Here is a 20,166-nt window from a genome sequence, read left to right as displayed (position 1 = left end):
CTAGGAATGCCAATACAGAGTATCTCAAACTGATTATCTTGAAACAACAATTTTACCTCACAGTTCTGGAGGCTAGAAATTTGAAATCAAGATGTCAGCAGAGTTGGTTACTTCTGAGGGCTCTAAGAGGACAAATGTGTCCCATTTCTCTCTCCTACATTCTTGTGATATCTAACAGTTGTAGGGATTTCTTGGCTTGTAGATGCATCAATCCAATCCCTGCCTCCACTATCACATGGTATTCCCCAGTGTCTCAGTCTTCAGTGGCCACTCTCTTATCAGAACATGAAACATACTGGAATAGAGAGGCACACTCTGCTCCAATACAACCTCACCTTAACTAATTATACCTTTTATGTATCTCTAAACAAGCACACATTTTGAGTATTTTTGGGGAAGAAATATAATTTAATCCATAAAACTGGGCTATAGAAAAAAGGGCATAGGTCTTAGATTTGTATAATTAGAATCTTTCCAGTTTATCCACTTACTGTATAAAAAACTTACTATAAAGCATAGGACAAATACTTTAAACTGTAAAGTAATAGGTAAACATACAGATTTTCTTAACACTGTTAGTAAAAATGCCTGCCATCATGTGAGCAAAGGCACAAGTTTATTTTCCATTTCTAGTATTGTGTTAGTCACATGCAGACTGAAGATGAATTTATCTATCAATTTATCTGTAAAAGACTTCTGATGTTATAGGAACTATCTGTTTGCTTTGGAGACAATTCTTTTTGGAAAAACTCGACCACATTTTAGATATTGTTTTTCTAATTTTAGTTGAGAAAAAGGATGCTCAAAGAAAAACTTAGGACAAGCTCCGTAATTTTATAAGTGAGACAGTGCTGAAAGAACGTATTTCTTATGATTCTATAATTCTTAACCTTTGAGTTTCCTACTTCTGGTCATGCTGTATTGATCAACAAACTACAGAATTTACCACAATCACATGCTTTATAATCCTGGGTAAAGTTTTACCAAATTAATGACCTGGTTTTGTGGTGCTAGGTAAAAAGCATATTCATCATGGCATGGGAGAATCAGACCTTCAACTCTGACTTCATCCTCCTGGGAATCTTCAATCACAGCCCCACCCACACCTTCCTCTTCTTTCTGGTCCTGGCCATCTTTTCAGTGGCCTTCATTGGAAACTCTGTCATAGTTCTCCTCGTCTACCTAGACACCCAGCTCCACACCCCCATGTACTTCCTTCTCAGCCAACTGTCCCTCATGGACTTCATGCTCATCTGTACCACCGTACCCAAGATGGCCTTCAACTACTTGTCTGGCAGCAAGTCCATTTCTATGGCTAGTTGTGCCACACAAATTTTCTTCTATGTATCACTGCTTGGCTCTGAATGCTTTCTGTTGGCTGTTATGGCTTATGACCGCTACATTGCCATTTGCCACCCTCTGAGATACACCAATCTCATGAGACCCCAAATTTGTGGACTTATGACTGCCTTCTCCTGGATCCTGGGCTCTACAGATGGAATCATTGATGCTGTAGCCACATTTTCCTTTTCCTACTGTGGGTCTCGGGAAATAGCCCACTTCTTCTGTGACTTCCCTTCCCTACTGATCCTCTCATGCAGTGACACATCAATATTTGAAAAGGTTCTTTTCATCTGCTGTATAGTAATGATTGTTTTCCCTGTCACAATCATCATTGCTTCCTATGCTCGAGTTATTCTGGCTGTCATTCATATGGGATCTGGGGAGGGTCGTCACAAAGCTTTCACGACCTGTTCCTCTTACCTCATGGTGGTGGGAATGTACTATGGAGCAGCTTTGTTCATGTACGTACGGCCCACATCTGATCATTCCCCTATGCAAGACAAAATGGTGTCTGTATTCTACACCATTCTCACTCCCATGCTGAATCCCCTCATCTACAGCCTTCGCAACAAGGAGATGACCAGAGCATTCATGAAGATCTTAGGAAAGGGCAAGTCTGGAGAGTGAGTTACCTAATAAACTTCATGTTTTGCTGTGTGCTAAATTCTTTTTTTAAATGATCCTCTTTTATCATTGAACCTTGAAAATGGGATTCATTGTGTACATACATTTGTAATGACATATTTATGGGCACCTATATAATTTATTTCAGGTAAACTATTATAACTTTATTATTTTATATCAGTTCAGCTATGACTACAATGTAAGTCATTTCCAATAAGAATATTAAAGTTTTAAAATTATTTTTAATTTCAATAGGTTTTTGGAGAGCAGGTAGTGTTACATGAATAAGTTCTTTAGTGATGATTTCTGAGATTTTGGTGCACCCATCACCCAAGCAGTGTTCACTGTACCCAATGTGTAGTCTTTTATCCCTTGTCATTCCCCATATTTCCTTCATGTCCCCAAAGTCCAGTGTATCATTCTTATGCCTTTTTGTCTCATAGTTTCAACATATGAATGTGAACATATGATGTTTGGTTTTTCATTCCTGAGTTACTAGAGTAATAGTCCCTAATTCCATCCCAGTTGCTGTGAATGCCATTATTTTGTATTTTTTCTGACTCAGTAGTATTCCATGGTGTGTGTGTGTGTGTGTATACACACGTATATAACCTATGTATACGTGTGTGTATATATATTATATATATGTTATATATATGTAACCTTTATCCATTTTTTGATTGATGGGCATTTCAACTGGTTGCATATTTTTGCAATTGCAAATTGTGCTGCTTTATACATGCATGTGCAGGTATCTATTTTGTATAACAACTTCTTTTCCTCTGTGTAATTAGTAGTGGTATTGCTAGATCAAAAAGTAGATCTACTTTTAGTTCTTTAAGGAATGTTCACACTGTTTTTTACAGTGGTTGTACTAGTGTGCTTTCCCACCAGCAATGTGAAAGTTCCCTTTTGACTGCTTCCGCACCAACATCTATTATTGTTTGATTGATTATAGCCATTCTTGCAGAAGTGAGGTGGTATTGCATTGTGGTTTTGATTTGATTTTCCCTGATAATTAGTGACATTGAGCATTTTTCCAGATGCTTGTTGGCTATTTGTATATCTCCTTTTGAGAATTGTCTATTCATGTCCTAGGCCCACTTTTTGATGGGATCGTTTGTTTTCTTCTTGCTGATTTGTTTGAGTTCTTTGTAGATTCTGGAAATTAATCCCTTCTCAGATGTATAAATTGTGAAGATTTTCTCCCACTCTGTGAGTTGTCTATTTACTCTGCTGACTGTTCCTTTTGCAGTGCAAAAGGTCTTTAGTTCAATTAGTTCCCAGCTATTTATCTTTGTTTTTATTGCATTTGTTTTTGGGTTCTTGTTCATGAAACCCTTGCCTAAGCCAATGTCTGTGAGGATTTCTCTGATGTTATCTTCTGGAATCTTTGTATTTTCAGGTCTTAGATTTAAGGTTTTTAATCCATCTTGAGTTGATTTTTTGTATAAGGTGAGCAATGAGGATCCAGTTTCATTCTTCTACACATGGCCTGCCAATTAGCCCAGCACCATTTGTTGAATATGGTGTTCTTTCCCCCATTTCATGTTTTTGTTTATTGAGGATCAGACAGCTGTAAGTATTTTGTTTTACTTCTGGATTCTCTATTCTGTTCCATCGATCTATGTCTCTATTTTTATCCAGTACCACGCTGTTTTGGTGACTGTAGCTTCATGGTATAATTTGAAGTTGGGTATGTGAGGCCTCCAGATTTGTTCTTTTTGCTTATTCTTGCTATGACTATGCAGGACATTTTTTGTTCCATATGAATTTTAGGATTGTTCTTTCTAGTTCTGTGAAGAAGGATGGTGGTATTTTAGTGGGAATTGCATTGAATTTGTAAATTGCTTTTGACAGCATGGTCGTTTTTACAATATTGTTTCTACCCATCTATGAGTATGGGATGTATTTTCATTTGTTTGTGTTGTCAGTGATTTTTTTCAGCAGTGTTTGGTAATTTTCCTTGTAGAAGTCGTTCATGTCCTTGGTTAGGTATACTCTTTAATATTTTGTGGTGGTGTTGTATTTTTTTGCTTCTATTGTGAAAGGGTTGAGTTCTTGATTTGATTCTCAGCTGGTTGCTGTTGGTATATAGCAGAGCTACTGATTTATGTACATTAATTTTGTGTCCTGAAACTGTTGAATTTATTTACCAGTTCTAGGAGCTTTTTAGATGAGGTGTTAGGGTTTTCTATGTATTCAATCATATCATCAGCAAACAGTGACAGTTTTCCTTTCTCTTTACCATTTTGGATGTCCTTTCTTTCTCTTGTCTGATTGCTCTAGCTAGGACTTTCAGTACTATGCTGACCAGATGTGGTGAAGTGGACATCCTTGTCTTGTTCCAGTTCTCAGGGGGAATGCTTTCAAATTTTCCCCGTTCAGTATAATGTTTGCTGTGGATTTGTCATAGATGGCTTTGATTACCTAAGATCCCTTCTAGATCCCTTCTAAGTTGATTTTGCTTGGAGTTTTAATTGTAAAGGGATGCAGGATTTCATGAAATGCTTTTTCTGTGTCTATTGAGATGATCGTGTGATTTTTGTTTTTTAATTCTGTTTATGTGGTGTATCATATTTATTGACTTATGTATCTTAAACCATCCCTACATCCCTGGTATGAAACTCAATTATGGTGGCTTAGCTTTTCGATATGCTGTGGGATTCGGTTCTCTAGTATTATGTTGAGGATTTTGGCATCTATGTTCATCAGGGATATTGGTCTGCAGTCTGTAGTTTTCTTTTTTGTATTATGTCTTTCTCTGATTTTGGTATTAGGATGATAGTGACTTCATAGAATGATTTACAAATGATTCATTCTTTATCCTTTGGAATAGTATCGATAGCATTGGTATTAATTTTTCTTTGAATGTCTGATAGAATTCAGCTGTGAATCTGTCTGGTCCTGGACTGTTTTTTGGCAATTTTTTTTTTCATTACAATTTCAGTCATGCTGCTTGTTACTGGTCTGATCAGAGATTCTTGTTTAATCCAGGAGGGTTGTATAGTTCCAGGAATTTAGTCATCTCTTGCAGATTTTTTAGTTTATATGCGCAAAGGTGTTCATAGTAGCCTTGATTAATCATTTGTATTTCTGTGGAATCAGTTGTAATATCTCCCATTTCATTTCTATTTGTGCTTATTCACATCTTCTCTCTTCTTGGTTAATCTTGCTACTGGTCTATCAACTTTATTCATCTTTTTACAGAACTAGCTTTTTGTTTCATTTATCTTTTGTATTTTTTTTGTTTCAATTTCATTTAGTTCTGCTCTGATCTTCATTATTTCTTTTCTTCTTCTGGGTTTGGATTTGGGTTGTTCTTATTCTGTTCTGTGAGGTGTGACCTTAGATTATCTATTTGTGCTCTCTCAGACTTTTTGATGTAGGCATTTAATGGAATGAACTTTCCTCTTAGCACCACTTTTGCTGTGTCCCAGTAGTTTTGCTAGGTTTTGTCACTATTATCATCCAGTTCAAAGAATTTTTAAATTTTCCTCTCGATTGCAATGTTGTCCCAATAATCATCCAGGAGCAGGTTATTTAACTTCCATGTATTTGCAAGGTTTTGAGGGTTTCTTTTGGAGTTGATTTTCAATTTTATTCTACTGTGGTCTGAGAGAGTACTTGATATAATTTTGACTTTCTTAAATTCACTGAGACTTGTTTTTTGGCCTATCATATGGTCTGTCTTGGAGAATGTTCTGTGTGCTGATGAATAGAATGTATACTCTGCAGTTGCTAGGTAGAATGTCCTGTAAATATCTGTTAATCCCATATTTGTAGCATATAGTTTAAGTCCATTGTTTCTTTGTTGACTTTCTGTCTTGAAGAACCGTCTAGTGCTCTCAGTGGAGTACTGAAGTCCCCCACTATTATTGTGTTGCCATCTATCTCCTTTCTTAGGTCTAGTAGTAATCGTTTTATAAATTTGGGAGTTCCACTGTTATGTGCATATATATTTTGGATTGTAATATTTTCCTGTTAGACTAGTCCTTTTATCATTATAAAAGTCCCTCTTTTTCTTTTAACTGCTCTTGCTTTAAAGTTTTTTTTCTTCTAATATAAAAATAGTTACTCCTGCTCACTTTTGGTGTCAATTTGCATGGAATATGTTCTTCCACCTCTTTAGCTTAAGTTTCTGTGAGTCCTTATGTATTTAGTGAGTTTCCTGAAGATGCACAAACTTGGTTGGTGAATTCTTATCTATTCTGCCATTGTGTATCTTTTAGGTGGAACATTTAGGTCACTAACATCAATGTCAGTATTGAGATGTGAGGTACTATTCTATACATCATGCTATTTGTTGCCTCAGTATCTGAAGTTTTTTGTTTTTTTGTTTTCGTTGTTATTGTTATATAGGTCCTGTAATATTTATGCCTTAAGGAAACTCTATTTAGTATATTCCAAGAATTTGTTTCAAGGTTTAGAGCTCCTTTTAGCAGTTCTTGTTGTGCAGGCTTAATAGTGTTGAATTCTCTCAGCGTTTGTTTGTCTGAAAAAGATGGTGCCTTTCCTTCATTTCTGAAGCTTAGCTTCGCTTGATACAAAATTCTTGGCTAATAATTATTTTGTTTAAGGAGGATGAAGATAGGGCGCCAGTCCCTTCTAGCTTGTAGGGCTTCTGCTAAGAAATCTGCTGTCGATCTGATAGGTTTTCCTTTATAAGTTACCTGATGCTTTTCTCTCACAGCTAAGATTTTTTTCCTTTGTCTTGACTTTAGATAACTTGTTATGTAACTAGGGAATGATCTTTTTGTCATGAATTTCCCAGGTGTTCTTTGAGCTTCTTCAATTTGGATGTTTAGGTCCAGCAAGGCTCTAGTAGTTTTCCTCAATTATTCCTTCAAATATATTTTCCAAACTTTTAGATTTCTCTTCTTCCTCAATAACACCAATTATTCTTAGGTCTGGACGTTTGACATAGTATCAAACTTCTTGGAGGCTTTGTTCATTTTTAATTTTTTTTCTTGTCTTGAATGGATTGGGTTAATTTGAAAGCGTTGTCTTCAAGCTCTGAGGTTCTTTCTTCTGCTTGTTGGATTTTATTGGTAAGACTTTCCAGTGCATTTCACATTTCTCTAAGTGTGTCCTTGATTTTTAGAAGTTGTGATTGTTTTTTATTTATGCTGTTTATTTCACTGAAGAATTTTTCTTTTATTTTCTGTATCATTATTTTTATTTCTTTACATTAGACTTCACTTTTCTCTGGTGCCTCTTTGATTAGCTTAATAATCAACAATACTTTTTCTGGCAATTCAGAGATTTCCTCTTGGTTTGGATCTATTGTTGGTGAACTGATGTGATCTTCCGGAGATATTAAAGAACCTAGTTTTATCATATTACTGGTTGTTTTACATATTTTTTACATATTACATATTTTTTACATGTTACATATATTTTCTCTGGTTCCTTCTTATTTGGGTAGACTATGTCAGAGGGAAGAGCTTCTGTTCAGTGTCTTTTGTCCCACTGAGTGCTCCCTTGATGTGGTGTTCTCTTTCCCCCAGGAATGAGACTTCCTGAGAGCCAAGCTGTAATGGTTGTCTCGCCACACAGTGGAGCTACCAGGTTCCAGGCTGGTACTGGGGAGTGTCTGCAAAAAGTCCTGTGATATAATCTGTCTTCAGGTCTTGCAGCTGTGGATACCAGTTCCTGCTCCAGTCTATGTAGCAGGGGAGTGAAATGAACTCTGCGAGGATCTTTGGTTGTGTTTTTGTTTATTGTGCTGGTTGTTTTGTTGGCCTTCAGCCAGGAGGTGGTGCTTTCCACGGCGCATCAGCAGTGGCCCTTAGGGAGGATGCAGACTTGCCCTAGGGACTCCTGATCAAGTATTCAGGTTTCTCAGGTGATGGGTGAGGCCATACAGGTAACAAGAGATTATGACCTTTGTCTTCAGCTAAGAAGGTGGGTAGAGAAAGACCACCAGGTTGGGGCAGGTATTGCTGTGTCTGAGCTCAGACTCTCTTTGGGTGGGGCTTGCTGCTGGTGCTGCTGTGGGGGCTGGGGGTGTGGTTTCCAGTCCAATGGAGTTATATTCCCAGGGAGATTAGGGCTGCCTCTGCTGCAGCACACAGGTCACCGGAAAAGTGAGAGAAAGCCAGCAGTCACCAGCTCCACTGAGCTCCCACACAGCCCACAGTCCTGGTCTTTAGACCAATCTCACTCCCACCGTGTCCCCACAACTACACCGTGTCTATTTCCAGGCAGCTGGTGACCAGGGCTGAGAACTTCCCCAGACCATGAGCCTCTCTGTTGAGAAAGCAAACAGACTCACAGGTTTTCAGCGTCTCAGGGAGCCTGCAGTGGTGATCAGTTCCTTCAAGGGGTCTGTGGATTCTCTCAGCTTTCCTGGTATGTTACTGCAGTAGTTCTTGGTACAAAATTTCACAATGTGAGTTTCCATATGCTACTCTGTGTCAGGCTTCCGAGTCCAAGCTAAGCCATCATATCGCCTGTGACCGTACATCCAGATGACCTGAAGCAATTGAAGATCCACAAAAGAAGTGAAAATAGCCTAACTGATCACATTCCACCATTGTGATTTGTTTCTGCCCCAAGCTAACTGATCAATGTACTTTGTAATATCTCCCACCCTTAAGAAGGTTCTTTGAAATCTCCCCCACCCTTAAGAAGGTTCTTTGAAATTCTCCCCACGCTTGAGAATGCACTTTGTGAGATCCACCTGCTGCACGCAAAACATTGCTCCTAACTCCGCCGCCTATCCCAAAACCTACAAGAACTAATGATAATCCCACCACGCTTTGCTGATTCTCTTTTCGGACTCAGCCTGCCTGCACCCAGGTGAAATAAACAGCCTTGTTGCTCACACAAAGCCTGTTTGGTGGTCTCTTCACATGGACGTGTGAGACACGCGCTGTCTGTCTGAGTGGGAGCTGCAAGCTAGTCCTGCCTCCTATCTACCATCTTAATCCTAGTCAGGACATTAAAGTTTTGTGTTTATTCGGTATCATAAATGTTGAAGTATGCAGCAAGGTAGCAAACAAATCTTTTCCCAGGGTATGAACTCAAAATTTTATTGAGACTCTTGAAAGTCACTTTGGAGTAAAAGTTAGTACACTGGACTTTTACATTTTTAGTCTGTATTTTATGGTGACATTTTTACTTTGGGGGGCTCTTGGAAGATGCTGCTGTAACTTCAACCTAGATGACATCTTAACATTTTATCTCTAATTTCTTCCATCACAAAAAATTAACTTTTATTATGGGATCCCAGATCTAAACTTTCTTTCAAGTTGTTAAAATTCATCTAAGCTTCACACACTGATCCAACAGAGAAATTGTTTCATTATTTAAATTCTCAGTGGATAGATAATTTACATGTGCCCCTAAATTGCACACTGATACTTAAACATTTTATTAATAATTACAGGACTTATACTGAAATTTAGAATATAAGTAAATGTTTCTGAATTTTCAAATGTAAGTATCTTTTTACATAGTAGTGATTTTTTTTTTTTTTTTTTTTAAATTACAGTCTCACTCTGGGGACCAGGCTGGAGTGCGGTAGTGCAATCTTGGCTCACTGCAACCTCCTCCTTCCAGGTTCAAGCGATTCTCCCTGCCTCAGCCTCCCGAGTAGTTGAGACTACAGGAGCCTGCTAATCTCTCAGGGCCCAAGCTATATCTATCTCAATTAAAAGGGCATTATGCTTAGAAGCAGATATTACAAAATTTAATTTCCTAATTTGGCCAAGCAGCGTGGACTGAGCTAATTTTTGTATTTTTCACTAGAGGTGGGGTTTTTCCATAGAATAAAATTGTTGTAACTCTATTGCTGTCACATTCCTTATAATGAAAATCATTTAATCTTAGTTGTACAGGCTTTATCTGTATTATTGACTCACAAGAGAATCAAATTTTTCTAAAATTGGTCAATTGTTTTAGCAGCTCTGCTCTTTGAATAGGATTAGAGTTTATGGAACAATATAAAATCCCAGTGTAAAATCCCAAAATCCTATAATATATTTCCAGTCTTTGAAGTCCTTTTAAAGAAAATCATGTCCAGCATATAGACTAAGTGACCAAATAAATATTTCCACAGTGGTTCAAAGTAATACACTAAGAAAATAACATTTAAACTTTATTACATGACTACAGTACGTGTGCCTTACCTTGAAATAGTGAACCTGTACATGAAACGAAGTATACAAATAGCCATCAAATATTTTAAATATGAATTCATAATGCTATACATTAATGACTCTAGAATATGCATCACAACCATTTATATATTAGGTAGAAAGAAATAAAGAAAATATTCAATAATCCTTATCTTTTTAACAATTAAGCAAAAAGTGTAATTATAGTTATCTAAAATCACTTGGCCAAATAAGGAAAATAAATTTTGTAATACCTGCTTCTAAGCATAATGCACTTTTTATTAAGATAGATTCATTTATATCCACAGATCTGTGGTTACACTGAAGTATAGGAAATTTAATTCCGGCCAAAAACTGATTTTTAAAAACTCAGATGTTTTCTAAATTATCCAAGTTATTTTCTAATCTAGTTTTTTTTTTTTTTTTTCCTTTTTCTTGGTTTGGTACTAAAGAAGTATTTTCCAAAAGTTATTATTTTATAATTTTATTTATTTATTTTATTATTATTCTTATTATTATACTTTAAGTTCTAGGGTACATGTGCATAACGTGCAGGTTTGTTACATATGTATACTTGTGCCATGTTGTTGTGCTGCACCCATCAACTCGTCAGCACCCATCAACTCGTCATTTACATCAGGTATAACTCCCAATGCAATCCCTCCCCCCTCCCCCATCCCCATGATAGGCCCCGGTGTGTGATGTTCCCCTTCCCGAGTCCAAGTGATCTCATTGTTCAGTTCCCACCTATGAGTGAGAACATGCGGTGTTTGGTTTTCTGTTCTTGAGATAGTTTGCTGAGAATGATGGTTTCCAGCTGCATCCATGTCCCTACAAAGGACACAAACTCATCCTTTTTTATGGCTGCATAGTATTCCATGGTGTATATGTGCCACATTTTCTTAATCCAGTCTGTCACTGATGGACATTTGGGTTGATTCCAAGTCTTTGCTATTGTGAATAGTGCCACAATAAATATACATGTGCATGTGTCTTTATAGCAGCATGATTTATAATCCTTTGGGTATATACCCAGTAATGTGATGGCTGGGTCATATGGTACTTCTAGTTCTAGATCCTTGAGGAATCGCCATACTGTTTTCCATAATGGTTGAACTAGTTTACAATCCCACCAACAGTGTAAAAGTGTTCCTATTTCTCCACATCCTCTCCAGCACCTGTTGTTTCCTGACTTTTGAATGATCGCCATTCTAACTGGTGTGAGATGGTATCTCATTGTGGTTTTGATTTGCATTTCTCTGATGGCCAGTGATGATGAGCATTTTTTCATGTGTCTGTTGGCTGTATGAATGTCTTCTTTTGAGAAATGTCTGTTCATATCCTTTGCCCACTTTTTGATGGGGTGGTTTGTTTTTTTCTTGTAAATTTGTTTGAGTTCTTTGTAGGTTCTGGATATTAGCCCTTTGTCAGATGAGTAGATTGCAAAAATTTTCTTCCATTCTGTAGGTTGCCTGTTCACTCTGATGGTAGTTTCTTTTGCTGTGCAGAAGCTCTTTAGTTTAATGAGATCCCATTTGTCAATTTTGGCTTTTGCTGCCGTTGCTTTTGGTGTTTTAGACATGAAGTCTTTGCCCATGCCTATGTCCTGAATGGTACTACCTAGGTTTTCCTCTAGGGTTTTTATGGTATTAGGTCTAACATTTAAGTCTCTAATCCATCTTGAATTAATTTTCGTATAAGGAGTAAGGAAAGGATCCAGTTTCAGCTTTCTACTTATGGCTAGCCAATTTTCCCAGCACCATTTATTAAATAGGGAATCCTTTCCCCATTTCTTGTTTCTCTCAGGTTTGTCAAAGATCAGATGGCTGTAGATGTGTGGTATTATTTCTGAGGACTCTGTTCTGTTCCATTGGTCTATATCTCTGTTTTGGTACCAGTACCATGCTGTTTTGGTTACTGTAGCCTTGTAGTATAGTTTGAAGTCAGGTAGCGTGATGCCTCCAGCTTTGTTCTTTTGACTTAGGATTGTCTTGGAGATGCGGGCTCTTTTTTGGTTCCATATGAACTTTAAAGCAGTTTTTTCCAATTCAGTGAAGAAATTCATTGGTAGCTTGATGGGGATGGCATTGAATCTATAAATTACCTTGGGCAGTATGGCCATTTTCATGATATTGATTCTTCCTATCCATGAGCATGGTATGTTCTTCCATTTGTTTGTGTCCTCTTTGATTTCACTGAGCAGTGGTTTGTAGTTCTCCTTGAAGAGGTCCTTTACATCCCTTGTAAGTTGGATTCCTAGGTATTTTATTCTCTTTGAAGCGATTGTGAATGGAAGTTCATTCCTGATTTGACTCTCTGGTTGTCTGTTACTGGTGTATAAGAATGCTTGTGATTTTTGCACATTAATTTTGTATCCTGAGACTTTGCTGAAGTTGCTTATCAGCTTAAGGAGATTTTGGGCTGAGACGATGGGGTTTTCTAAATATACAATCATGTCATCTGCAAAGAGGGACAATTTGAGTTCTTCTTTTCCTAACTGAATACCCTTGATTTCTTTCTCTTGCCTGATTGCCCTAGCCAGAACTTCCAACACTATGTTGAATAGGAGTGGTGAGAGAGGGCATCCCTGTCTTGTGCCAGTTTTCAAAGGGAATTTTTCCAGTTTTTGCCGATTCAGTATGATATTGGCCGTGGGTTTGTCATAAATAGCTCTTATTATTTTGAGGTACGTTCCATCAATACCGAATTTACTGAGCGTTTTTGGCATGAAGGGCTGTTGAATTTTGTCAAAAGCCTTTTCTGCATATTTTCTCTTAAGTTAGTTGAAATTACTGATAAGGAAAATGAATAAAGACACTATTTAAGCTCATGGTGGCTGTCAAAAACAGAAACCAGGCTCCTGTCTTTGTTTCCAATCTCACCTACTTTCATCAGACAGGACAATATTTGTTCTACGGAGTGTTGTTCTACAACGTCCTATGTGAACTCATTTCTCTTTTGAACTCATTGTTACTAATAATTTAACATCTTTTTACATCATTTTGTTTTATTCATGTTATAAAAGGTTATATATCTGTTGTTGGTGTCAGTTATCTAGTATACATTTTGATATTTCTTAAACCACTAAGAACAATAAAAACTTGTTCAATAAATTATTGATTGTTAAAGTAATTACCATTACTGGGATTACGGTGAAAGGTAAACTCCCTTTGCTGTTCCTTCTTTCTTTCTCAATATCTCTGTTTCTTTGGTGTTCACTAAAATGGTTAGAATTTCTTGGTACTAAACCATCGGAGTCTGTTTCTAAATCTAGAGTCTGTATCTCTTTATGTTCAGAAAATTTTCTGTTAATATCACCTATAAAGAATACTAATCTCCATTTTCCCTTACATCTCCAGCCCCTGCTCTTGTCTCATCCTACACACCAAACTCCCACTTCCATCAGTCCTGCTGATTACAAATGCAATTTTGTTAGTGGACATTCAAGATTACCTACAAATATTACTGTTTACACCCTAATCATGATAATGTGTAATATTTTTTCTTCAATTATCAATTTATGTATATATATATAAATAAATTTACACACATACACAAACATACATATATATATTTGATAATTTAATTAGGCCTTTCAAATTTATATCAATTTAAATCACAAACAAAATAATGGAAGCAAAATGTATAAGAAGGTAAAACCTCAACATTGGTTTATTTTGAGGAATGTAGGTATGATATTAATTCAAAAATAGCTCAATTAACATACATATCTTTGTATCAGCCTTGTATTATTTTTATGCTTTTTAAACTTGTACTATAGGCTCCTATCTGCAGGCTCTACTAAATGTACCATATGCACACACACATACATACATAAACTATCCGTTATTTGGGGTTACATAGCTGACATTTTAGTTCTAAAATCTTACTGGTATACGTGGCCATATCATAGTTCCTTGGAGATGAGATTAGAACAAGTTCCTATGGTAGTCTGGGTTCACTCAGGAGACAGGAACTACACAGGGATTTTAAGAAGGAGTAATTTAATATATAGAATTATTAGCTATAATAAAGTGTAACTATAATGTATATTATTTTAAAACTCAGTATAAAATTTGGAATTTCTTGACTTAGGGCAAGGGAGAGTACCCAAGAAGAACAAAATTGGAAAAGGTGCACAGCTCACCGGAGAAAGGATGGTTCAAAGCACTACAGTTTACTGGTTTAGCCGGGGCAAAGCTGGTATAGAGCTGCTGGGAAAAAAAACAGGAAACTGTCCAGAGTGCAGGCCAGGGAGCAGATAAGCAACAAACAGTGACCTGAGCATAAAGTCTAGGTGCCAATGGAGGTAGAAGGGCTTCAGAATACAGATGCTAAATAGAATGACTGCAGTGAACACAGGAGGAACTACTGCTCAGCAAGTGTTCTTCTGGGTAACAGACAGCCTCATGCAGGTTACACAGGGCTTTGTTTCCATGGCAACAGAACTACAGGAAGGTTATGGCCAGGCTGATGTAGACAGTGTTCTAGGTTTTTTCCTGAGGAAGGATATGCTAGATGGATTAAAGGCTTAAACATAAAACCTGAAACCATAAAACCCTAGAAGAAAACCTAGACAATACCATTCAGGACATAGTCATGGGCAAAGAATTCATGACTAAAACACCAAAAGCAATGGCAACAAAAGCCAAAATTGACAAATGGGATCTAATTAAACTGAAGAGTTTTGCACAGCAAAAGAAACCATCATCAGAGTCAACAGGCAACCTACAGAATGGGAGAACATTTTTGCAATCTATCCATCTGACAAAGAGCTAATATCCAGAATCTACAAGGAACTTAAACAAATTTACAAGAAAAAAAAAATCAAAAGTAGGTGAAGGATATGAACAGACACTTCTCAAAAGAAGACATTTATGTGGTCGAGAAACATATAAAAAAAAGCTCATTGTCACTGGTCATTAGAGAAATGCAAATCAAAACCACAAAGAGATACCATCTCATGCTGGTTAGAATGGGGATCTTTAAAAAGTTAAGAAACAACAGATGCTAGAGAGGATGTGGATAAATAGAAACACTTTTCCACTGTTGGTGGGAGTGTAAATTAGTTCAACTATTGTGGAAGACAGTGTGACAATTCTTTAAGGATCTAGAACCAGAAATACCATTTGACCCAGCAATCCCATTACTGGGTATAGACTCAAAAAATTATAAATCATTCTACATAAAGTCACATGCACATATATGTTTATTGCAGCACTGTTCACAATAGCAAAGACTTGGAACCAACCCAAAAACCCATCAATGATAGACTGGATTAAGAAAATGTAGCACCTATACACTATGGAATACTATGCAGCCATAAAAAAGGATGAGTTCATGTCCTTTGCAGGGACATAGATGAAGCTGGAAACCATCATTCTCTGCAAATTAATGCAGGAACAGAAAACCGAACACCACATGGTCTCACTCATAAGTGGGAGTTGAACAATAAGAACATATGGATACAGGGAGGAGAATATCACACACTGGGGTCTGTCGGGGGCTGGGGGGCAAGGGGAGGGGAAGCATTAGAAGAAATACCTAATGTAGATGATTGGTTGATGGGTGCAGCAAACCACCATGGCATGTGCATGCTTATAAAACAAACCTGCACATTCTGCACATGTATCCCAGAACTTAAAGTATAATAAAAATAAAATAAAAGGTAGAGAAAGAACAGAATGATTAGTATATAAAAATGAACACCTGAAAGTAACAAGCATAGAGAAAATATGAAATGCCACTACAGTCCTGACTTCTGTAACTGGGCATAAGTTCATATTTTATATCTTTGGTTTCTTTATTCAATTTCTGTTCCATTATTCCCCTGAGCTAGCACCTCAGCTATACTCCATCCTTTACTAGGTAAAGTGACCCAAATCTTTATTTTGAAACATTCTGCAATTTCAGTTGCCCTCCATTTTTTTCCTTTCTGTGATTTTACATTGATTTTATTATCAGACACAAAAATACTAAAAGTTACCCTAGGGAATTACCTGGGCTCAACATCTTTATTCCTTTAATTGTATAGCAGCAACTAAAATTTTGCCTAGGTAAGCAGAAACAATCACTTCACTTGAGAAATGAAGCTGTCTTCTTATTTGGTTTAGTGTCATAAGGAGCATTAAATGGTTGAATGTAAGTTTCATCTTCTAATTCAGGGCTACTATAGCTGCATTCACAGTGGAATAATTTTCCCCTTGTGGAACCAAATTTTCAAACAAATGAAGATCAAAGTTTCTAGGACAGAAAGTAAATATTCTGCAAACGGGTAATTAAATGTAATGTTGAGAGGAGACACACCATTTCTATTACTTGATTCTCAGACTCGTGGATTCTGGCAGGGAAGGAGACAGAATTCTATAAGCAAAAAAATATACCATGTAAAGCAGAACCCCATCTGGTCAAGGGATTGTTTCCTGATTGGTGCTGCAATTAAATTTTTATAATCAATTCCACCCTTCAATTAGGCCAACTTCTGGGTAATGAGATATATAGTAAGACAAGTTGATCCCATGACCATAAACCCATTGTTGCACTTCCTTTGCTGTGAAATATTTCCCTTCATCTAAGTCAGTTCTCCACAGAATACCGTGATAGTGGGTTAAACATTCTCGTGAATCCACAGTAGTGGTGCTGGCAGACCATTATGATCAAGGAAGGCAAATGCGTATCCAAAATATGTGTTTATTCCAGTGAGGACAAATGTTTGTTTCCTCCACTGTGGAGTAGGTCTAACGGTGGCAGTCTGTTATCCAGGGTAATAACATGATGTAAGGAACTCAGTGTTGTTCTCCGCTTTTTGCAGATTAAGCACTCAGAAATAGGAGTAACCAGGTTATTTTGATAAGGGAAAGTTTAGAACGTTGAACTCAGTCACAGCTTTCATCCATGCCACTATGGTTATTTTGTTCAGGGACCATTGACCAGCAAAAGAAGCTGACTAATTTTTATAGAGCACATAATTTCATTCACTGGTGGATAAAAGTCTCCTCTGGGACAGATGCCCTTGCATTGTATAAAACACAGACGTCTTCACAGTCCATGCCAATTATGGGAGGTTTACGCATATACTTCCTCATCAAATCTCCTTGCCATCAATCTTCTGATTTTTTTCTTTCCAGGTTCTTGACTGTCAGCAAAACCATTTGCCACTGATGTGTAGAGCAGTTGTGCTGCAGCCTGGTCCTTCAGCAGAGACTTTCCTTGCTCTAGTCTCCTCTCAAAACAGACAGCCTTACAGTGACTTTGTAGATGGGTCAATGTAAAACACTCAAATGTGGTCTATGCTGCTTACGAAATCCAAAATATTTGCCTGTCTTTGTGGTGGGTCCTGATGGGTAAATCAACTAGTTTTCCACCTTGGAGGGAATATCTCCTTATGTTTTAGATCACTGTAACTTTCACTGAGATGGCGAGTTCTTTAAGTTGTCTGGGGCTATTTTCTAGCCTTTTATTTTAATATGCCTTATTAAAGAATTTAAAGTACTTGCTACTTTCTACTAAGTAAAACCAATCAGCATAAGTTCATCAGTATAGTAAACCAACGTGATGATCTTTGGAATATCAAGAAAATAAATATTTCAGCAGGCAATTTTATGGCAAAGAGTAGAGAAATTTGTGCAGCCCTGAGGTAACATATATACATATATTGTTGGCCCTGACAGGTAAAAGCAAACTGTCTTTGGTGGTAGTTATATATTGTTATAGAGAAAATAGAAAACAAGTTAATGGCCACATACCAAGTAGCAGGAGTTATTATAATTGACTGCAGAAAAGACAGAATATTCGAGATAGCAGCTTTTATTGGATTTACCTTTTGGTTAAGTTGATGATAGCCCACAGTCATATTGTCATATCCATCTGACTTCTGCACAGGCTACAATGATGACCTAAATGAGATGTGATTGTTATCACGCCTTTATCTTTTTTGTATCTTTGATAGTGGCATTAATCTCTGCAACTCTCCTAGGGAGATAGATTGCTTCTAGTTTACTGTCTTGGCAGAAAGGTGAAGTTCCAGTTGGTTTCATTTTGCCCTTTACACTATAATACCGCTCATTCCATGGATCAAATTCTCAACTTCAGGATTCTACCAGTATGATTTATACCAAGTATGCTTATCCCAGTTATACATTCAGGAACTGGGGAAATAGCAACAGGGTGGTTCTGTGGACCAACAGGTCTCACCATGAGTCGGACTTGAGATACAACTCCATGTATCCCCTGATCATCATAGATCTCTGACTGGTCAACCACAATGACATTTTGACATACCAGAAATTAGCATCATTCAGAGCTGGCATTTAGTAATTCTTCAAAGCTGTGGCTGTTTTCTTCCCCTAATGTATGGTGACTCTAGTAAATGGCCTCAGACCATGCTGGGAAAAGCTCAAAGACAGTAACTTACCCATATCAACTAATCTATACCCATCTAGTGTTATATTTTCCTCTATTTGGTTTGCCATCCTGAGAGTTTATTCACACACATGTTGCCTAGCTACCTGCTTCACACAATATTGCAATTATTTTAGTGTATCAGCTACTTTCTCTTAGATCATAGTGTGAGTTTATCTCTTGGAACATGTTGAGGTTTGACTCTAGTTATGTGTCTAGTGTCAACAAGGGGTGATTGTGTTAGGCCCTAAGGATAATGATAATTTACTTTCAATAGCCTTCCCAACAAGTATTGTATGTTTTCCAACTAAGGAAAGCTACTCAAATTTCAGAGGGTAAGCTGCTTTCACTGGAAAAGGTGTGTCTTTGTCCATTTGGGCTGCTGGATAACAAAATACCATAAACTGGGTGGCTTATAAACAACACAAATTTAAACCTTGCAGTTCTGGAGGAAGCTTCTGGCAGATTTGGTGTCTTTTAGTTCACACACACAGCCTTCTTGCTCTATCTTCAATGGTAGAAGAGACAGCTAGTTCTCTTGTGTCTCTTTTATACGTGTGCGAATGCCAATCATGAGAACCCCTCATTCATGATCTAATCAACTACCCCAAAATACACATCCTACAACCATCATCTTCGGGGTTAGAATTTCAACATGAATTTTGTGAGGACACAGGCATTGAGACCACAGTAGGTGGATTAAAATGACTTGGGATTTCAGGATTGTCAGTTACACGTTAATATAACCAAGTGTCTCTATTCAAGTTTTAGGCTGTGAATCTGTCTGGTCTTAGGCTTCTTTTGGTTGTTAGGCCATTAATTACTGCTGCAATTTCAGAAAATGTTGTTGGTCTATTCAGGGATTTGACTTCTCCCTAGTTTAGTCTTGGGGGAGTTCCAGTGTCCAGGAATGTACCCATTTCTTCTAGATTTTCTAGTTTATTGGCATAGAAGTGTTTACAGTATTCTCTGATGGTAGTGTGTATTTCTGCGGAATCAGTGGTGATATCTCTTTTATTACTTTTTATTGTGTCTATTTGATCCTTTTCTGTTTTCTTCTTTATTAGTTTGGCTAGTGGTCTATCCATTTTGTTAATCTTTTCAAAAAACCAGCTCCTGGATTCATTGATTCTTTTGAAGGATTTTTCGTCTCTCTATCTCCTTCAGTTCTGCTCTGATCTTAGTTATTTCTTGATTTCTGCTAGCTTTTGTATTAGTTTGATCTTGCTTCTCTAGTTTACTTTAATTGTGATGTTAGTGTGTTGATTGTGGATATTTCCTGATTAATGATGTGGGCATTTGGTGCTATAATTTTCCCTCTAAACACTGCTTTAGCTATGTTCCAGAGATTCTGGTACATAGTCTCTCTGTTCTTGTTGGTTTCAAAAAGTTTCTTTATTTCTGCCTTAATTTCATTGTTTACCCAGTAGTCATTCAGGAGCAGTTTGTTCAGTTTTCATGTAGCTTTGTGATTTTGACTGAAGTTCCTAATCTTGAGTTCTAATTTGATTGCACTGTTGTCTGAGAGCCTGTTTGTTACAATTTTCATTCTTTGCATTTGCTGAGGAGTGTTTTACTTCCAACTGTATAGTCGATTTTAGAATAAGTGTTATATGATGCTGAGAAGGATGTATATTCTATTGATTTGGGGTCGATAGTTCCGTAGATGTCTGTT

General features: G+C 37.2%; 1 protein-coding gene across 1 annotated transcript; it reads left to right on the top strand.

The window, feature by feature from the left end:
* Positions 1 to 924: 924 nt before the first annotated feature.
* Positions 925 to 2,104, top strand: LOC103230950 (olfactory receptor 2M3). Its single transcript, XM_007990096.3, has one exon. It carries the CDS (start codon positions 1,033 to 1,035, stop codon positions 1,969 to 1,971), a length of 939 nt encoding a protein of 312 aa, XP_007988287.3. The 5' UTR covers positions 925 to 1,032; the 3' UTR covers positions 1,972 to 2,104.
* The last annotated feature ends 18,062 nt before the right edge of the window (positions 2,105 to 20,166 follow it).

The sequence above is a fragment of the Chlorocebus sabaeus genome, chromosome 25 (assembly GCF_047675955.1).
Source record: "Chlorocebus sabaeus isolate Y175 chromosome 25, mChlSab1.0.hap1, whole genome shotgun sequence".
Lineage (NCBI taxonomy): Eukaryota > Metazoa > Chordata > Mammalia > Primates > Cercopithecidae > Chlorocebus > Chlorocebus sabaeus.
This window is presented reverse-complemented; position numbering and strand designations above follow the sequence as displayed.

Coding starts and splice junctions, on each gene's coding strand:
- LOC103230950 (XM_007990096.3), top strand. CDS start 1,033: ATGGCATGGGAGAATCAGACCTTCAACTCTGACTTCATCCTCCTGGGA.